General features: G+C 44.3%; 2 protein-coding genes across 5 annotated transcripts in view; one reads left to right on the top strand and one right to left on the bottom strand.

The window, feature by feature from the left end:
• Positions 1–7,778, bottom strand: part of snx3 (sorting nexin 3) — a 19,160-nt gene extending 11,382 nt beyond the window's left edge. Inside the window, exon 1 of the mRNA XM_042095822.1 lies at positions 7,523–7,778. Within this exon, the coding sequence (XP_041951756.1) occupies positions 7,523–7,684 (162 nt within the window). The 5' untranslated portion in view covers positions 7,685–7,778. The remainder of the gene's footprint in view (positions 1–7,522) is intronic.
• A 473-nt stretch (positions 7,779–8,251) lies between these two features.
• Positions 8,252–18,349, top strand: part of afg1lb (AFG1 like ATPase b) — a 60,675-nt gene continuing 50,577 nt past the window's right edge. Inside the window, exons 1-5 of one of the 4 annotated variants that reach the window (XM_042095814.1) lie at positions 8,252–8,453; positions 8,922–9,118; positions 11,686–11,737; positions 11,877–11,978; positions 12,167–12,294. In XM_042095814.1, coding sequence (XP_041951748.1) covers positions 8,342–8,453; positions 8,922–9,118; positions 11,686–11,737; positions 11,877–11,978; positions 12,167–12,294 — 591 coding nt within the window. In that variant the 5' untranslated portion in view covers positions 8,252–8,341. Of the gene's footprint in view, positions 8,454–8,921; positions 9,218–11,685; positions 11,738–11,876; positions 11,979–12,166; positions 12,295–18,349 lie in introns of those variants that run through there. The other 3 variants (XM_042095813.1, XM_042095816.1, XM_042095815.1) reach the window with 3 other exon arrangements.

Here is an 18,349-nt window from a genome sequence, read left to right as displayed (position 1 = left end):
TACCATTTTCAGCACAGACACACACACACGTTTATACGTATAAATGTCTTATCTATCGTATGTTCTGTATTGTATTGTTTGATGTCCTGCTTTGGCAATGCAAAGAAATATTTGTCATGCCAATAAAGCTACCTTGAATTGAATTGAGAGAGAGAGAGAGAGAGAGAGAGAGAGGCTTGGTTGGCTTGGGAGTTTATTGAGGGGAAAAGGCCGATCCCACAGTGCCATCCTTTAGCCATCAGACCATCTCCACCATAGACAGAGAAGCCAGAGAGAGAAGGGAGAACGTGGACAATGAGAGAGAGGGAAAGAGAGAAGCACTCACTCATCCCTCCCCCTTCTCTCTATCTATCCCTCCTATTGATGCCCCCCACCCCCACCCCGACCCCCCTCGCAACCTTCACTGAGCTGACAGAAAAGCGCCCCCCCCCCCCCCTCCTTCATTTCCCTCCCCATCACCAAACCCCCCCCCCCCCCTCTTTGTCTCCCCTGCATCAACTCCTACTTTTGATACTGTCATCTCGAGTAGGGTATGGTAGCCTTGATACAATATGCTGGGCATTACCATCAGAATGGCTGTCTCAGAGGATGCTGTACACTGAGGATTACACTTGACTGGGACCGACAGGCAGGCAAGCAAGCCATTTTATTAATGACAGAGCGAGAGGCAGAGTGAGAGAGAGAGAGAGAGATGAAGGGATAGAGAAGAGTGAGAAGACAGAGAGAGCTGTAAGAGAAGGATTCTTGGGTAAATATAATATATTTAGGAAATATAGTGTGATGGCAAACTTTGGCATGAGTGATGTGCACCAGTCACACTTTTTTGGGCAGAACCGGTCAGGACTGGGTCATCACGGAACCATGAACCACTGTGCACTTTCTGAGACGATGCCACAGAGAGTGAGTGAGTGAGAGAGTGAGAGAGTGAGTGATCGAGTGAGTGAGTGATCGATCGAGTGAGTGAGTGATCGATCGATCGATCGAGCGAGCGAGTGTAAGAGAGTGAGAGAGTGAGTGAGTGAGTGAGTGAGAGAGTGAAAGAGTGAAGAGTGAGAGAGTGAGAGAGTGAGTGTCAACTGTGACAACAGCATGAAAGTCAAGAGGACAAGAGGGGCCTGACAAGTCATACGAGAGAGAGACTAAAGAGAGAGAGAGAGAGAGAGAGAGAAGGGTTGAAAGAGAAAACGACAGAGTGATGTAGTGATTTGAAAAGAAAGATTGAGAGAAGAGAAATACAGACTTAAGAGAAAGAAAGGAACAAAAGAAAGTAAGAACAAAACAAGAGGAGGAAAGGAGAGGAGGGGAGGGGGGGTGAAGACAAGGACAGAAGAAACAAACCCCTTCTCATTCTTTCCCTCAGTCAATGAGGGGATTAGGCTCCCTCTCCTCTCCAGAAGCATCAGAGCACACAACCGTAGGGGGTGGAAGAGAGAACGCAGGAGACCAGGGAGAGAGAGGGAGGAGAGAGAGAGAGAGAGAGAGAGAGAGAGAGAGAGAGAGAGAGAGAGAGAGAGAGAGAGAGAGAGAGAGAGAGGAGAGATATGTACGTATGTGCAAATTAAAGGTAAGACACATAGAAGGATGCAAAGAGGACAAAAGATAAGAGAGGAAGAGATAAGAGAGGGGAAAGATAAGGAAAAGGACAAGCAACTGGGAAAACAACTACACCAAGAGAGGAAGGATGTAGGAAGACACTAAAAACAAGAGACAAAGATAAAGAACTAGAGAGACAGAGAGAGAGAGAGAGAGAGAGAGAGAGAGAGAGAGAGAGAGAGAGAGAGAGAGAGAGAGAGAGAGTTAGTTTAGCTGTGAACCAAACCTCCCTAATCAACAGGGTCTTCGTGACTGACACACAAAACAGAAATAATTTCACCCACTCTCTCTTAATCTTTCCACAAAGTTAAGAGCACTCAAACAGTGTGTGAGAAAGAGTGTGTGAGAGAGAGAGGAGATGGAAAGAGAGAGAGAGAGAGAGAGAGGAGATGGAAAGAGAGAGAGAGAGAGCGAGAGAACACAGAATGAGTCAAATAAGCAGAGAAAGCAGCAAATCAAAAGTTGACACCACCTCCCTCTTTCTCTTCTTTTGCTGCCATCCTTCCGTGGAAAGAGCGAGAGAGAGAGAGAGCGAGAGAGAGAGCGAGAGAGAGAGAGAGCGCGCGAGAGAGCGCCGGGCGAGGGAGAGTGATAGCAGGGAGAGAGAAGACAAGTAGGTGCTCCCTCTTTGCTGCTCTTATGCTAAGTAGGGTCAGCGCGGTCTCAGGCGCGCACAATGAGAACTGATTACACGCATATGCTAATTATTACACGCTAATCAGCCACGCTAGCTTCCCAATGGGGGCTAGTGGCTACGGATGGCTCTCACCGCCGATGGAGAGAAGAGCCTATAAATACTAGGTTATGGAATGGAGTGAGGAGAGGGGGAGGAAGGAGGAGGGGGTGGAGGGAGAAAGAGATAGAGATAGGGAGGGAGGGATTGAGGTAGAAAGAGAGAGGGAGAGAGATAGATAGAGAGGGAGGGAGGGATAGATGGAGAGAGAGATAGAGATGGGGAGGGAGGGATGGAAGCACTGCTGCACCATGTATCTTGTCAGGGCTCATCACAAAGCTATGCAGGACTAAGAAATTGTAAAACTAAGAAAGGGGACTAATTGGTACATAACACTATAAATACGTCAATGTGGTGGTGGTGATTGCTCCTTGCGTGGATACATTTGATTGTGTAGGATAGTGGGGGGGGGGGGGGGGGGGGGAATCAATCAGTGCATTAAATGTATAACCATTATCTTTTAATAGGCAACAAGTGATTAAAAACATCACATTGTACAAGGTGTATGACTTGAGGGACAGGTTTTGAAAATACCCCCGTCTCAATTCCATACAAAGTAAACTCCTGTGAGGAAGTGCCAACATGTCCCCTCCAAAGCAAATGTGCCTCTAGGAGCTGGTCACTGATTCATCCATGCTTGATAATGTAACTTTTGAGTCAAATAAAAAACACATTTTTTTAAATCAATTTCTAAATATTTTTCTATTAAATCTATTTTATTATTATTACTATGATTATTATTATTATTATCATTATTATTAGCATTTACTGTAAATATGCCAATGGGTTTAGCCGGCAATTTCACATTCAACTGTAGAGCCGCTCAAATTACCTAAAATTACTGCAAAATAGTCTACAGCTCTCATTAACTTTTCCATTATGTTTTTACTCCTAAGATCCTTTTGATATCATCTGCCCTTAATGCAGACGACAGAGAGCGAGTCCAGTGAAGTGGCGCCTATACGGCTGTGTGCGTGACATGTACAAATTCAATATTGCAAATGAAATACATTGTGATTGGGCAGAAACAAGAGTGCCCCACTTGATGGGCCATTTCATGTTGTGAGTGGCTTGGCAGCAAAGGTCAAGTATGCCAGTTCTGTCTGCGGTGCGCCTGTTGGGCCTTTGTCCCTGGAGGACACAGACTGTGCTAGACCAGGTAGGTCCGACTCATTCAAGGTCTGATCCATCTACCAAGGGCTCAGTTTCCTTTTACGAACAGCCGGACAGTTTTTACACAGGATGTCACCCAGTTATCTCACTTGTCTAATTTAGAATTTGAGCATCAGCTCAGAATCAGGTGAAATCTTTTTAACACCTTTAAAGGAGAATTCCGGTGTGATATTGACCTAAAGTGTATCGAAACATGATACCGAGTGTGAACGTATGTCTCATAGCCCATCTCGGCTTGTCCCCTGCACTCCAAAATCTGGCGCTAGTTAGCCGATGCTACCAACATCTTTTTCAATAGTGGTGCTTCGGCATCGGGCTAGCCATGCAAATAAATCACTGTTTTACACCCATTTACGAGGCTCAATGTATCTCCACACTTCATTGGTAGACTTCCGAGGGCCCTGACATTTAAAACGAGACATTGAGAACTTTGAAAAAGCACTGGTAGTTTACTTACAAGACGATTTATACAGACAGTATCTTCACGAAGTTTAGCGTTTGCAGCCATCTTGAATTTAGTCACGATAAGTCGAGCAACGAGTAAGAATGAACAGGTATGATAAGGGATCAGATTCCAAAAATAATTCAGTGGAAATGCATGGATTCCAGTTGCTGCTACTGGAAGAAACTGGAATCCATGCATTTCCACTGAATTATTTTTGGAATCTGATCCCTTATCATACCTGTTCATTCTTACTCGTTGCTCGACTTATCGTGACTAAATTCAAGATGGCTGCAAACGTTAAACTTCGTGAAGATACTGTCTGTATAAATCGTCTTGTAAGTAAACTACCAGTGCTTTTTCAAAGTTCTCAATGTCTCGTTTTAAATGTCAGGGCCCTAGGAAGTCTACCAATGAAGTGTGGAGATACATTGAGCCTCGTAAATGGGTGTAAAACAGTGATTTATTTGCATGGCTAGCCCGATGCCGAAGCACCACTACTGAAAAAGTTGTTGGTAGCATCGGCTAACTAGCGCCAGATTTTGGAGTGCAGGGGACAAGTCGAGATGGGTTATGAGACATACGTTCACACTCGGTATCATGTTTCAATACACTTTAGGTCAATATCACACCGGAATTCTCCTTTAAATGAGCCGAGTAAGGGACAGCCTTACTGACTGGCCAGATCACTATGAAATAAAGGCAAAAAAAAAGTGTATTGGATTGGAATCGTGGAAGGCACCTTTAACGCAACTGCAAACGGTTCTGCAAAATGTTGTGTCAGGATCTCAACCATTCTGAACTGGTTGCATCATGAGCCTGATTAATAGAAGGGCTGTCGCCCTCATGACATGACGCTTAGGCCTGAACTGTCACAGAAAGTTTAACAGTAAATTACATTTCTAGTTGCCTTTGTGGCTTTGCAAGCAAAAATGGCAAAAGGCAGATATGGATAACTTAAATATAAAATACAAATTACTCATAATTACTGATAATTAGGTTACAGTACCAAAATAAAAAGGCTACTCAGAATAAACTATGCACTATGGCTAAAACAGGTGATATTCATGTCACCTATCCACAAAAACATGTCTTATCATGCTCCTCTCTTGCTAGGGGGTTTCCAGGCAAGGAACACAAACATGTTGACCTTAACGCAAGACCTCAGTGGGGTCACAGAGTTCACAGTCATATATTCTCTCAGAGGCACTTGGCTATAGGCACAAATGTACTTTCTTGCTAACTTGGGAACCCTTGCTTGGTTGTCACGTCTCCACATCAGAGTTGGAAACTAAAGCGCTATGGTAACAGTAACAGATATGACATTCCTATCCTGTTAGTTTCATCCAACTGTACAGATGATGAGTGGAAACCATTCAATCCATTAGGCAAAATTATTGCAGTCAGTCCGCTCAAATGACCCAATCAGGCAAGTAGGCAGACCTGACTAACAGGATTCTTGTAAATGCTAATGAGCATTCTTCAGACAAACAAATACAAATATTTAAATATTATTTCAGTAGGCTAGCCTATTCTATACTTTTTCTGCAGGGCTTTTGTGTGTTTTTTCAGTTTTTTTAGTCTTTTATATGATGTAAAGCACTACAAGTTGTTTTTAAACGTGCTAGGCTATATTACGAACTGTGAGCAAATGACGTTGCTGTAACTACCGACCGTAGTGTGTGAACTCAGAATAGTTGTGCTGAGCCGCCTGTTCCGAGTCAGACCTACAGTAAGGAGCCGCTGCCCGTCACATGACTGGCTGGGTCCTGAAAACTGGACTAATCGCCTAAAAGCACTTGAAGTAGGCCTAAGCTTATGCCTTAAATATGTTCATCTATCTAAAAAACAAAGAACAATTTCCAACCTGCAACTGTCTTTGAGTCAACATTTCATATTTGTTGACAATTTTACACAATGTAATGTAATTTTATGATTGGAGACCTACAAGGCCTCTACAGACTGTACAGGCTTCATGCCTACAAGACCTCTACAGATGCCATCTTTCCCTGGAAAGTTTTTTCCCCCCCAAAAGACTGAACATATTTGTAGAAGTGTAAAGAAGTTACAGATTGGGTCATTTTGTTTGCTAGACTGGCATACTCCGTGACTCATAACTCCCACAAGTGTTACACACGATGTTTAAGCTAACAGGATTGGTTTCAAGGACATCAGATGTTTGAACACACTCTCTGTCTGTCTGCCTGCCTGTCTCCCTCTCCCTCTCACTCACACACACACAGAGAGGGTTGCAAACATGTTTTGAAGGGAATCGTGATCTCCTGCAATGGCAAACTGCTGCAGCCTTGCTACACCTATACACACACACAAATAAACTTACCATTTTCATTCTCAGGGCTTTCCTAGGCTACTGTATAGATTTAAGGGCTGAGGAAAACCACCTTTCAAAGATCAGAAAACTGTTTTTTGGGTCTGACACAAGCAAAGCCAACAACTTATGATTTTTTTAATAGTATTTTGCAATAGTATGGCAGATGTCAACACAACCACTCATCCCTTCGCCACCCGAGTGGCCTGAACACTACCCGAGCTATCAAACCTTGGCACTGGTCGAGTGGCCTAAACACTACCCGAGCTATCAAACCTTGACACTGGTCGAGTGGCCTAAACACTACCCGAGCTATCAAACCTTGACACTGGTCGAGTGGCCTAAACACTACCCGAGCTATCAAACCTTGACACTGGTCGAGTGGCCTAAACACTACCCGAGCTATCAAACCTTGGCACTGGTCGAGTGGCCTTAACACTTGTGGGTCGCTGGGGTGTGGCTACTGTTTACTACAGAAACTTCTGGCTAACGTTAATCAACTAGGCCTATAGCTAACGTTAGTAACTTAGCATTAATTCATTCATTTCACATCAGTAAAGCAGACACTCTTTGATCGACCTTCAATCGTCAAGAACAGCAAATAAATATCTTACTCGTTCATATATTCAACCTGTCAATATGATGTCATGGGGAAACGACCTGCCGCTTGACTAACACAACTTGTAAACAGTCTTGGCTATCAAAGCTAGCTATGAAAATTAGCCTAATGTTACTTTATGTTGCAAACCTTAACAAGCTAACTGCGTCCACCGAACACTGAACTGGTTGAAAACGACAACGTCATGTCAAGATAAATGTTTTTACACGTTTAACAAATAATGATAATGGCTCTGCCTGACATTATTTACTGCTTAACTGGATTACCAGACCAACATTTACAAACACAAGTTTACTATAAATAATGTTAGCATAAAGGCTAAAGTCCCTCGTATGGACAGCTAGTTCACAGTTATAGATACCTATGTTAGTGCCAAATAGTTTGTAATGGTAAATACTTGAAGATGCAACTCTCAGTGACATCCAGGTCAAACACCGTGGAATAATTCATTGTGGCGGTGTTGAGGTAACGCAGATTTGCACAACAACCGGCTATAAACCTGGCATTATAATAGGGTATCTCCTTAGCAAGCTAGCAATAGCATATGCCAAGGTCCAGTAGCCTATTCCTATGTGTGTGCCAGTGACAGGGTAGCATTCGTTAGCAGGATAGCTAACGTCATTTGACTCTCACCTTCAGTCTGATTTCGTATGTTGTGTAACGAGTTCGACCCACGCCGATTGTTTCGGGGTTGGACACATCAATCTCTAGAAAGTTACTTGGAGGTCCGTATGCATCGTTTAGATTCTGGGGCTTGGCAAAAAGCCTCCTCGTATCTGCTATGGCATCAGCCATTCCTACCCCGCTAAGCAGTCTGACAATCCTGTAAGGCAGGCTCACTTCCGATCAGCTGAGGAGCAGCTGACACTTCTCACAGCTGGGGAGTGTGCACTGTGCCGTCTCACATTCTAACACCCTCAATTTGTAATATGACTGATGTGAGCTCGGGCTAATCGTGTTTGAACCTCAATATCAATAGGCTTACTTGAGCCAAAATCACAAAATCAATAGGCTCACTTGAGTTATCTTGTGTCATGAGATGCTTCCTCTTTACTGTCTCTCTGTTATTGCTCGATAATTCTGTATTCTAATTCTCTATGTCTAATTAAATGTGAGTAAACGACTTAATCAGTTTTTGCCAGTGAGCAATGACATAGAGGTGTCAATAATGTATTAAATACATCTACACACATGTATTTTATTTTAGTTATTCAATTTTACATTCAACGTCAATAATAATGTTTGTACTACTTAAGACTAACGGACATGAACATAATTTAATCCAGTTAAAATAAAGCAGTCAGGTATGTTGAGGAAGGGAACCGGAGGTAACGTTAACCCAAACTTCGAAATGCCTTTCAGAGCCGAAAGCTTCTACCGCACTGGCCTGGATATCACTAAGGAATCATTTGAGCGATTATCAACAAAGTTGGTCTGATAATTTGAACCAAGATGGCAGCCTACGCGTTGCCTCTGCCGGCTAGGTGTTTATCACGATATCTATTGAAATGGTCAAGTTTAATGAAAAACAGAAGTTGGTGTTGCAAGGTCTTTGTTGTTAGAGGTGAGTGTTGGAATTAAGAGGAAGAAGCCGTTGTCAACATACCCCAACTGTATTACAACTGCCCTTGATTGTAGCATTAGCACGCTGACACGTTAGCATAACGTTAGAAAGCAGAACAGCATGACAGTCACATAACGTTAACAGAAATGTAAAAGATACCTTGCAAGTCCGGTGAAGGAATTTAAAGCATTAACTTACGAAGCAAATGCCTTTGCATGCATTAGAGTATGTTTGGGGGAAGTTTATTGTATGGTATGATATTCAATTCGTAATTGTTTACATGTTTATAATGGGACAACCGTGGTTGTCAATTCCCCTTACAACCACACATAAGCTCAAAAGATGTGTAATTAACATGTTATGATATGTAATAGGCTAGATCATGTTGATACCAATGACTTGATTGTCCAAATTAGAACAGAAGTCATGTAATGCATCCAGAATGAATGTCTTGTTTTTCCTCTGTAGGTTGTGCAACAAGGGCTGATGATGCATCAGTACCCACCATTCCTGCCGCACAGAAATCTAGCGTCCTTCTGGACTACTATGACAGTATGGTTGGGCACGGCTCACTTCGAGAGGACAGACACCAGAGATCCGTCCTTCTTCAGTTAGACCAGTTACAGAGAGTTTTGAGGGCATACGACAATACTCAACTACTTAAGGTGAGAGACAGGGACATTATGGTAGGCCTAAATCGACAAAGACATGTTGAAGATACAACTGGCACAGAGCACAAAACTGAAGACACAGAAGCCGAGCAGGTATGGGAATCAGTCACACTGACTAGGATTGGCTCGACTTGCAGAGCTAATGCTACACTGAGAAAACAATTATGCGAGGAATGTGAGGCTTGCCATTGTTTGGCAATTCTGTTTACACATGCCAAAATCCCATTTTGTTTTAGCAAAAAGTTTTAACAGATAAATAAACAAGCCACAACTGCTTACAAAACTGTGTTGATCAATTAAAACACTGCTACAGGTTATTATTTTTTTTTCAGAGACCACAAAAATACATGAGCAAAATACATGAACATTTGGGACATAGGAAGTTAGACAGACAGAGGAGCACCCAGTGTCACCAAGTGTCATTACTTTCACAAGGGAGCCGCCCATAAACAAGGCTGGCACGGATCTGATGATGCGAGTGGGCGGATGGGGTTGTGGGGTCCGCCGTCACAAAGCTTTGTCTGTGGTGTGCCCTCACCTCCTGGGGCTGCGGTTTGTTTGTTTGTTTTAATAGGTCATAGAGAGGCTTTTTGAGGAAGGGAAGAGGGAGAGGGATGGGACAGGGTGGGAGGGTTGTCTCAGACACACACACACACACACACACACACACACACACACCACCCACCACCCAACAGGACCTTTGGATTGAGGGGCGGTCCCTGGCCCCCCTGCTGTGCACAGAAATGGGGGACCCCCTCTCCACCCACCCTGTCCCAAACTCCCACCCTTCCACGACTGCTCTCTCCACGTTAATGAGGGGGTCACCATTGTCTGGGACAGTGTTTTTGTTTCACTTTTTAATGCGGGGAAACACACACACACACACACACACACACTCACACCCACACACGTACAGAGACACAGCAGCTCTTATGCAGTTATGTGAGCTTGAATTGGGTCACACCGTAGCGTTGGGAGAGTGAGAGAGCGCTTGCGCTTGGCTCCCTACACCATAGCCTTTGTCTGTGGGAGAAGGGACTCTCTCTGGCCTCTTCTGAACCCTGTTTAAGCTCCTCTCTCACCATCCAATGGCTCAGTGGTGCCGTATGTTTAACTTTCACACACCTAAAACGCTCAGTGTTTGAAACCGACCCACAACAACTTGGTCAAGTTAGCATGGATCAAGTTGCCACAAGCACACAAAAAACTGTAAAGTGGTTTAATGCAGACTACCCAGTCTGCTTTATGTATCAGAATATATACGGGGCATTCAAGTATTCACAAGCATCACAAGCATCCATCCACAAACACCATAAAGTAATTTAATCCAGACTATCAGAACATGCATCATATGGGTATTTATCTGATTGTTTTTGACTGTTTGTCTGATCACTGATGGTAATGATGGCGCCGATGAAGAATGGGTACAAAATGAAAGTGACGTACTACTGAAAGCTGGTATTCATGTCACTTTTCATTTGGCCCCGGCGCGGACAAACAGAGTAGCCGAGGTCTTGTTTGGCCAAGTGTCAGCATGTGAACTTTTTGCCCCACCGGCCCTGCGGGGGTGGCCCCCTGGCTGTGCGGCCCTCGGGGCTAAAGGCGGCCGTGCCGCCGGACCGCTCTGAGGCCGGGCCCTGTGTTTGGCCAGTCTGCCGTAACGGGCCCGCTGCCACCGCGCAGTCGCCGGCCACGGAGAGTTCTGGAAGTCAGCGAGAAGTCACACGCTGTCATGCCAGAGAGCCACGGCTGGCTGCGCACGGATTTCTCGCCCCTTTTATTTCTGTCGCCATCTCTTTCTTCCTCCCTTTCTTTCTTTCTTTCTTTCTCTCTCTCTCTCTCTTGTTCAATCTCATTCAGTCCTCATTTTCTCCATCTCTCTGTCTGTCTCTCTCTCTGTCCACAATCTCTCTCTTTCTCTCTTTCATCTCTTTCTCATTCCACTCTCTATCTCTCTCTCTCTCCCATCTCTCTCTTTCTCTCCCTCTCTTACTGCACTCTTTTGTCCATCTCGATGGTTCACCACACTCACTCCTTTTCTCTCTTGCCTCTTCCTCCATCTCTCTCTCTCTGCCACCCTCCGGCCCTGTTGTTGTGGCCCTGAACATGTCTTTGTCCATGGCTATGTGTGCCTGATGAGTTCACCACAGGCCCATGAAGAGCCGAGACAGGGCTTCTCTGAACTGACTCGGAACGGAATGTGACAGTGACACACAGTTTAGGAACAGTACTTTGCCACTCCATGAGTTTATGGTCTGTTGGAGTCTATGAGAGACAACTGCAATTTTGTTATGTTATCTGTTATATGTTATCTGTAGGATGACTGTAAAGTGTTTTAAAAGACAGGTACAATATAGTCATGTTTACGGAACAGGTTGAGTTTCAGGAAGAGTTGCTTTGGGCACTTTGCCAACTTCAGTCCTCTTGTAATTGATGTCCCTGAGCTGCTGGATGTTGGCCAGGTGTTTATGACTCTATTATGAGAACTGAGTGGAATGACTCTTTCTTTTCTCTCCCTCTGCATCTCTCTCTCTCTCTCTCCTCCATGCGTGGGATTCTAGCTGCTGTCGAGGCCCAAGCCACCCAGGGGCCTCTACGTCCACGGCAATGTAGGTACGTTGCAATTAGTCTCCATGACAACTACTTTTCCTCAAGATGTGATCTTGTAGTTTAACTTCAGAATTCCTTTATATCCAACCCTTTTGTAAGAGTTGTTTAATTTTTGTGTCTTATTCGTTCTTTTGTAAACCAGGCACTGGGAAGACCATGCTGATGGACATGTTTTACTCTCACGTTGAGAGCAGTCGGAAGAAGAGGGTCCACTTCAATGCGTTCATGCTGGACATCCACAAAAGTCAGTCTACCGGTATTTAAAAGTAAACAGAACAGTAAAAAGGACAGTAAATAGAACATTTCTGGACAACCCTAAAATGTCAGTCTATTTCTATAGAATGGATTTTGGATAAATTGACCTAGTTGTAGTACTTGATTAGAATTAGAGGGGAATACAGCGTTTGGTGTGTGTGTGTGTTGGACTTGTAGGGATCCATCGGCTGAAACAGTCCCTGCCAAAACGGAGACTCGGCAAGATGACCATGTATGACCCCATTGCGCCAATTGCCCTGGACATCAGTCGGGAGACCTGCCTCTTGTGCTTTGATGAGTTTCAGGTGGGTTTACAGGCTTCTCTCTCTCTCTCTTTCTCTTTCTGTGTGTCTCTCACACACACTCACACACAGTTTGGCAATGCATTTAATTTAGAATTGTTTCTTATCTAACAATGAAATTCAACCTTGGTAAGATTTTCAGTAGTTGAGTTTGCACAGTTGGGAAGGAGAGTGTTGAGATGAGACCTGTGAAACAGTGTGGAGCCACCTAGTGGATAATGTAAACACATACATCAAGACATTTAACATTAGTGTTTATCTTAAAGTAGCAGTATCCCTACAGACAGCCACACACACACCTTCTCCCACACACACACACACACACACACACTCACACACTCACACACACACACACACACACACACACATACACATTTCCTCAGAGCTGTCTAAACGTTTACAGTTACAGCTTATTCTTGCGAAGTTGTTGATTTGTTCATTGTTAATCACTGACGTGCATTTCTAAACATTGCTCCATTCTGTCTGTCCTTCTCTTTCTCTCACTCACTCACTCACTCACTCACTCACTTCCTGTCTTCTACTCTTTCTCTTACACTATCACTCACTCACTCACTTCCTGTCTTCTACTCTTTCTCTTACACTATCACTCACTCACTCACTCACTCACTCACTCACTTCCTGTCTTCTACACTTTCTCTCACCCTGTCACTCACTCACTCACTTCCTGTCTTCTACTCTTTCTCGTACCCTCTCACTCACTCACTCACTTCCTGTCTTCTACTCTTTCTCTTACACTATCACTCAACTCACTCACTTCCTGTCTTCTGTTCTTTCTCTCACCCTATCACTCACTCACTCACTCACTTCCTGTCTTCTCTCATTCAACCTGCTGCTTGATCCCAGCATAAAGGCAACATAGTGTCGGTTTTGTTTATTCTGTTGTATTTTATTTATGGTGTAGAAGTTAAATCTTTGGTGCGCAGACCAGCTTTACTTTCATGTGCTCGTTGTGTAAGTGTGTGGGTTTGTTTCTGGACGTTGCCAGTGGTGATATAAAAAAACACACACACACACACACACACACACACAAAACATGTGTTATGCAAAGGTAAGGATTGACACCAATCAGAGTCACTGGCCACTCAGGTATGCACATGAGCTTTGTGAGGAGTGCACACACACACACACACACACACTCACACTCACACACACACACACACACACACACACACACACACTTCCTTAAGAGAGTGGTAGCGTGGTGCGATAAGAGGGAGCGGGTCATCCTCATCTCTCTCTCATGCTAATGACATTTCTCCATTCTCCGCATTAGCGCTTCGTCATTATCAGTAATTTGGAGCCTTCCCCCTTTTTGTCCTCGGCGCTCTCTTAATGAATGGCCAGGCATTGAGACAAGGAGCGAGGGAGGACAAGGAGAGCCTAGCGGAGAGCGAGAGAGCGAGGGAGGACAAGGAGATAGAAAACAAACGTCTTGGCGGCCATTGTCTGGAACCCTCAGCTAGTTGTCAGCTCAAATTGCCGATCGGTGTGGGGATGTGGAAGTAAAAAGGAGGTTTTTTTTCTCTTTGTGTGTGTGTGTGTGTGTGTGTTGGGGTGTGATGGGGGGGGGATCAAAAGATCTTAATTTGGCACCGGCGAAGCATTGGACAAAAGTGACTGCTTTTCTGCCGGCGTAATTGGATGCTCATTTAAATATCTGCAGCTGTTTGTTTGCGCTGCCGTTCACAACAAGTGCTGCAACTAAGCAGATCCCCCCTCTCCCTCTCTCTCTCTCTCTCTCTCTCTCTCTCTCTCTTTCTCTTTCTCATTCTCTCTCTCTCTCTCGCTCAATCCCGCAATCAGTACACTCGGTGCGCAAGTGCGTGTGTGTGCGCGAGTGCGTTAGTGCCTGCATGAAAAACAAATACAGGTTTGGATGAAAAGGTCATAATTAACCGACTCCTTTTGAAACCTGTATGGGTGGAGGAGAAAGGTGGTGCAGCTAGAAGAAGCGTCGTCCGCCTGTCAGACCCCCACGCCTGGGCCTTTGTTTTTACCCCGGTGGGGTGGGCTGGGGTGGGGGGCCCTAGAGCTAATGGAGGTAGATGGGGGTCCGTGGGCCTTGCAGGCTGAAATGGAGGATACTTCAAGCGAAGAAAAACACCATATGTTCAGGGTATGGCCCACGTAAGTGCCTTCTCAGCCTAGCGCACGCACGCGTATGTGTGTGTTAGTGTGTTTAATCGTGTGAAGGAGTGGAGTGGCACTAACACACACACACACACTAACCTCATCTCTTCCCCCCTCTCTTTCTCTCTGTCTCGTACATACACACACACACACACACACACACACACACACACACACACACATACAGTGGCCATTTGAACTTTTGACGTTGCTCAGTTGCACAGAGCAGTAAGTACTGTGGAGATCTCTATTCAGAGGTGTAAATATTAATGTGAAGGCTGAGAGCTTGCTGCACACTGAAAGGTCCACTTATCAAATTTTCACTTACTCCAAGGTCCAGAAGATTTTTTAGGTAAGCTACAGAACTCCAAAAAAATAGCCGGTAAATCTCAAACTACAAATCAATTTGGTATTCATGGAAGAAGTGACACCTTTTTTCTGCCACGGGCCATGCAGAACTGTGTAGCTGTTTATGATCTCCATGAATTCAGCAGGAGGACCAGGCAGAAGCCTACTAGGAAGTGTCTGTAGCAGGAGGACCAGGCACAAGCCTACTAGTCTGAGGACAAGAAAGGGTGCATTCAATCAGGAGGATCAGAGGGTCAAAATAATAGCAGCCAAAGAGAATATCGTTGGTAACAGCACAGTGACTTAAAATAGAAACTCTCTGGCAGCTTGTGATTAATGCGATTTAAACAAAATAACACGTTATGCTCGGTCCGTCTCATCTCGATTGAAGCATTTAACGCTGCCAGCCAGGCCTATTTCCCCGACTCCGACTCAGTCTTAAACTCGGTTTTCACAATCAACGTTTTTCTTTACTTGCTGTTGGCTAGTTTTGAGCAAGCCATTTTCACACTTTCTGAAGAAGAAAATGTCAGTCGTTCAGTTTGAATGCCTACGTCTGTACAGTTCGCAGACAATCATGAGAAATGACCATCCACCCGAGTGCTAGACAGCTAGCGCATGCCACCAGTAGCCTGACATTGCTGGGATTGACCCAGCTCTCCACCTAACAGAAGAAGATGAGTAGAACTAAAAAACAGCTGTGCGGAATCACAAAATCGTCTGCAGAAAATGTTGTGTAGGTTGGTAGGTTGAGTAAATCAGCATAGCGATAAGGTGACGGTCCGTATTGAATGATGTTTGTGTCAGGATGCGGACCGGAGTCCACCTATTGAGTACCCCTACAGGCAGAGATGTAGAGGGAAAACCCTAGGAAAGTGGAAACTGTAGATGGATGGATGGATGGATAGACAGACACATGCACAGAGAGAGAGAGAGAGATGGAAAGAGAGAGAGGTTGAGAGGGATGGATGAATAGATACATAGATAGACACATGCAGAGAGAGAGAGAGAGAGAGAGAGAGAGAGAGATGGAAAGAGATTACATTAATACACAGGATTAGATGTTAAAAATCCTTTGTGCCAAAATCCAAGGTAAAAACACATTCAGAAGCCCCTACTCAAGTTAACTTTAAAAAGCACGCTACCCACAAATCCGCCAACAAATGGTCACAAACACAAGACAAATGGCCCATCCAACAGCAGTATATAGTATGCGGCATGTCATTGGGGTTATCAAGTGGGCACCCTCATTCACCAATGTTTCGTTAAGTTAGGCCCACAACACCTCATGAAGGCTTAAAGGCGAACTTGGCAACTATTTCAACGTAATAAACCCGTTTAGAAATCATTCGGATGGTTAAATGACCTGTTCCGGTGAAAATGGTGACTTTCCCCACTGCGCCTGCGTCCCCAGGCGGAAAACCAACCTTGCAACATTGAGACTTACCGTCCCGGAAAGAGAAGTGAGAAACAAGAAACTCATTTTAAATCGTGTTTCTTACCTTGTAACATCCACATAGTTCTGCCAAACTTATGCTAACCTTTCGCTAGCTTGTAAACAAATCCATGTGCTTTATCGTTACCTTTTCCCACAGTTTGAAATAGCATAATGCACAATTTCTCCAGCAGAGGGGGAAATCTTGCCAAGTTTCCCTTTAACAATGAAACCAGCGTCCTGGAGACACTCCCCTCCATGCTGCCACCATATTACCACATTGAAATATCCAATACCCAAAATACTCTTAACCGGCCCAGGCATGGTCAAGGTTGGCTAGGTTGGTCCGTCCCGTTGATGTGGACTGAACCATAACCATAAAAATCCTGGCCAACCAACCATCAACCTAGGCACAGCCCATCACAAACACAAAACAAATTAGCCAGTTAGCTTAGCCAGTTAGCTTAGGCCCATCACAAACACAAAACAAATTAGCCAGTTAGCTTATGCCCCATGCTGCCACCATATTACCACAACAAACATCCAAATACCCTTAACCAACCTAGGCATGGTCTAGGTTGGCTAGGTTGGTCCGTCCCGTTGATGCGGACTGAACCATGACCATAAAAACCTTAGCCAACCACCATCAGCCTAGGCACAGTCCATCACAAACACAAAACAAATGAGCCAGTTAGCTTACCTTAGCTTGCGCCCCAGGAAGGGTAACTTCTCCTTACCCACAACCATTCACTTGCTCGTTCTGCTGCTAAGGACATGTTACTTACCACCTGCCTCAGACTTCGACCACAAATGCCCAATTCAGACAGCAAGCCAATAGCAGATCTGGCCACAAACCCACGTGCACCGATTTCAATAGGCCTTAATCGTGCACTCCAACCTAGTGATGGGACATTCGACACTGAGGCACCGAAGCTTGTATCACTCCCATGAAGCAAATTGTTTTGACACAGTGTGTTGGAGCTTGTATCAAATTGGAATAAGCACGTGACTGGTGACGTCCGAAGCTTCAAACGTCACTGAAGGGATTTGAAAGTTTGCTGCTGCGCTGATACCCAACAGGAGCAACACTGCTTCTCTGTAGCCTACTGCTGTAATTTAACTTTTTTTTTTTTTAGGCATACATGTACAGCAAGAATGGATGTTCATGAACTATTTATTTCTAACAACGGCCTGTTTAGTTCTAAAACACACTACCTAAATAATGCCTCTTGGTTATGAGTAGGCTATGACAGTTTATTGGATAAGGCCTAGGTACACTTTATTTATTTAAAGTAAATTGATATTGCCACATAGACGCAGACGGCTGCATTTCTTGCTGCAGTTTGTTTAAACTAACTGAACACACGTAAATTCAAACGCTAAACACACTAGGCTATATTCAAACATTATACCCTAGTTCTAATTAATTTATTTAATTTTCAGTCATTTCATGCCATTTGTCCATTCTGTCCCTCATGTTCATGTTGTAAGCTTCATTCGGGTGTGTCGAATTTATAGCCGCTGTCATTTCTGCTGACCACCAGATGTCTATGGAGCTAAATTTGTCTCAATAATATTTGTATATGCGCAGAGGGGGATCCACAAATATTAGGGGTGTAAAGATTAACCGATACGTATCGGTATCCGTTTTTAACGTGTAAGATACGGCTACATCGATACGTGAAGCCCCGTATCGGAAAAAAACTGAAATGAACCGGTCGTTATATCGATTTACTTGTTATGAATCGTTGCACAACCTTTTCTGCTCGCTCAGACTCATTTACGTTCCAAGCAGCGCGTTCATCCCACTTCCGGTTTTGAAACTATATGTGGCACGGAATTGTGGGTAATGCAGTTCGTTTTTGGTTACATTCATTGCCCAAAGTTGTCAAATGACCTCATTACCCATACATCTATTGCAACTTAACCATGTGACAACTTGCACTCGGTCGGCTTTTGTTTTTCGAAATCCAGCGCGAAATTAAGCACTTATAGCATTCCTAAACAACAACGATAGTCTGTAGAGTAGCCTTACCTTTGATGAAGGGATTTCCTTAATGTTAAAGAATAATTTGGCCCTTGCTGCTAAAACGATGCATAAATTATTAGCCAATGATTTTGTTC

This window comes from Alosa sapidissima, chromosome 6, assembly GCF_018492685.1.
Source record: "Alosa sapidissima isolate fAloSap1 chromosome 6, fAloSap1.pri, whole genome shotgun sequence".
Taxonomy (NCBI): domain Eukaryota; kingdom Metazoa; phylum Chordata; class Actinopteri; order Clupeiformes; family Clupeidae; genus Alosa; species Alosa sapidissima.
The sequence above is the reverse complement of the archived record's forward strand: the minus strand, read 5'-3'. Positions and strand labels throughout refer to the sequence as shown.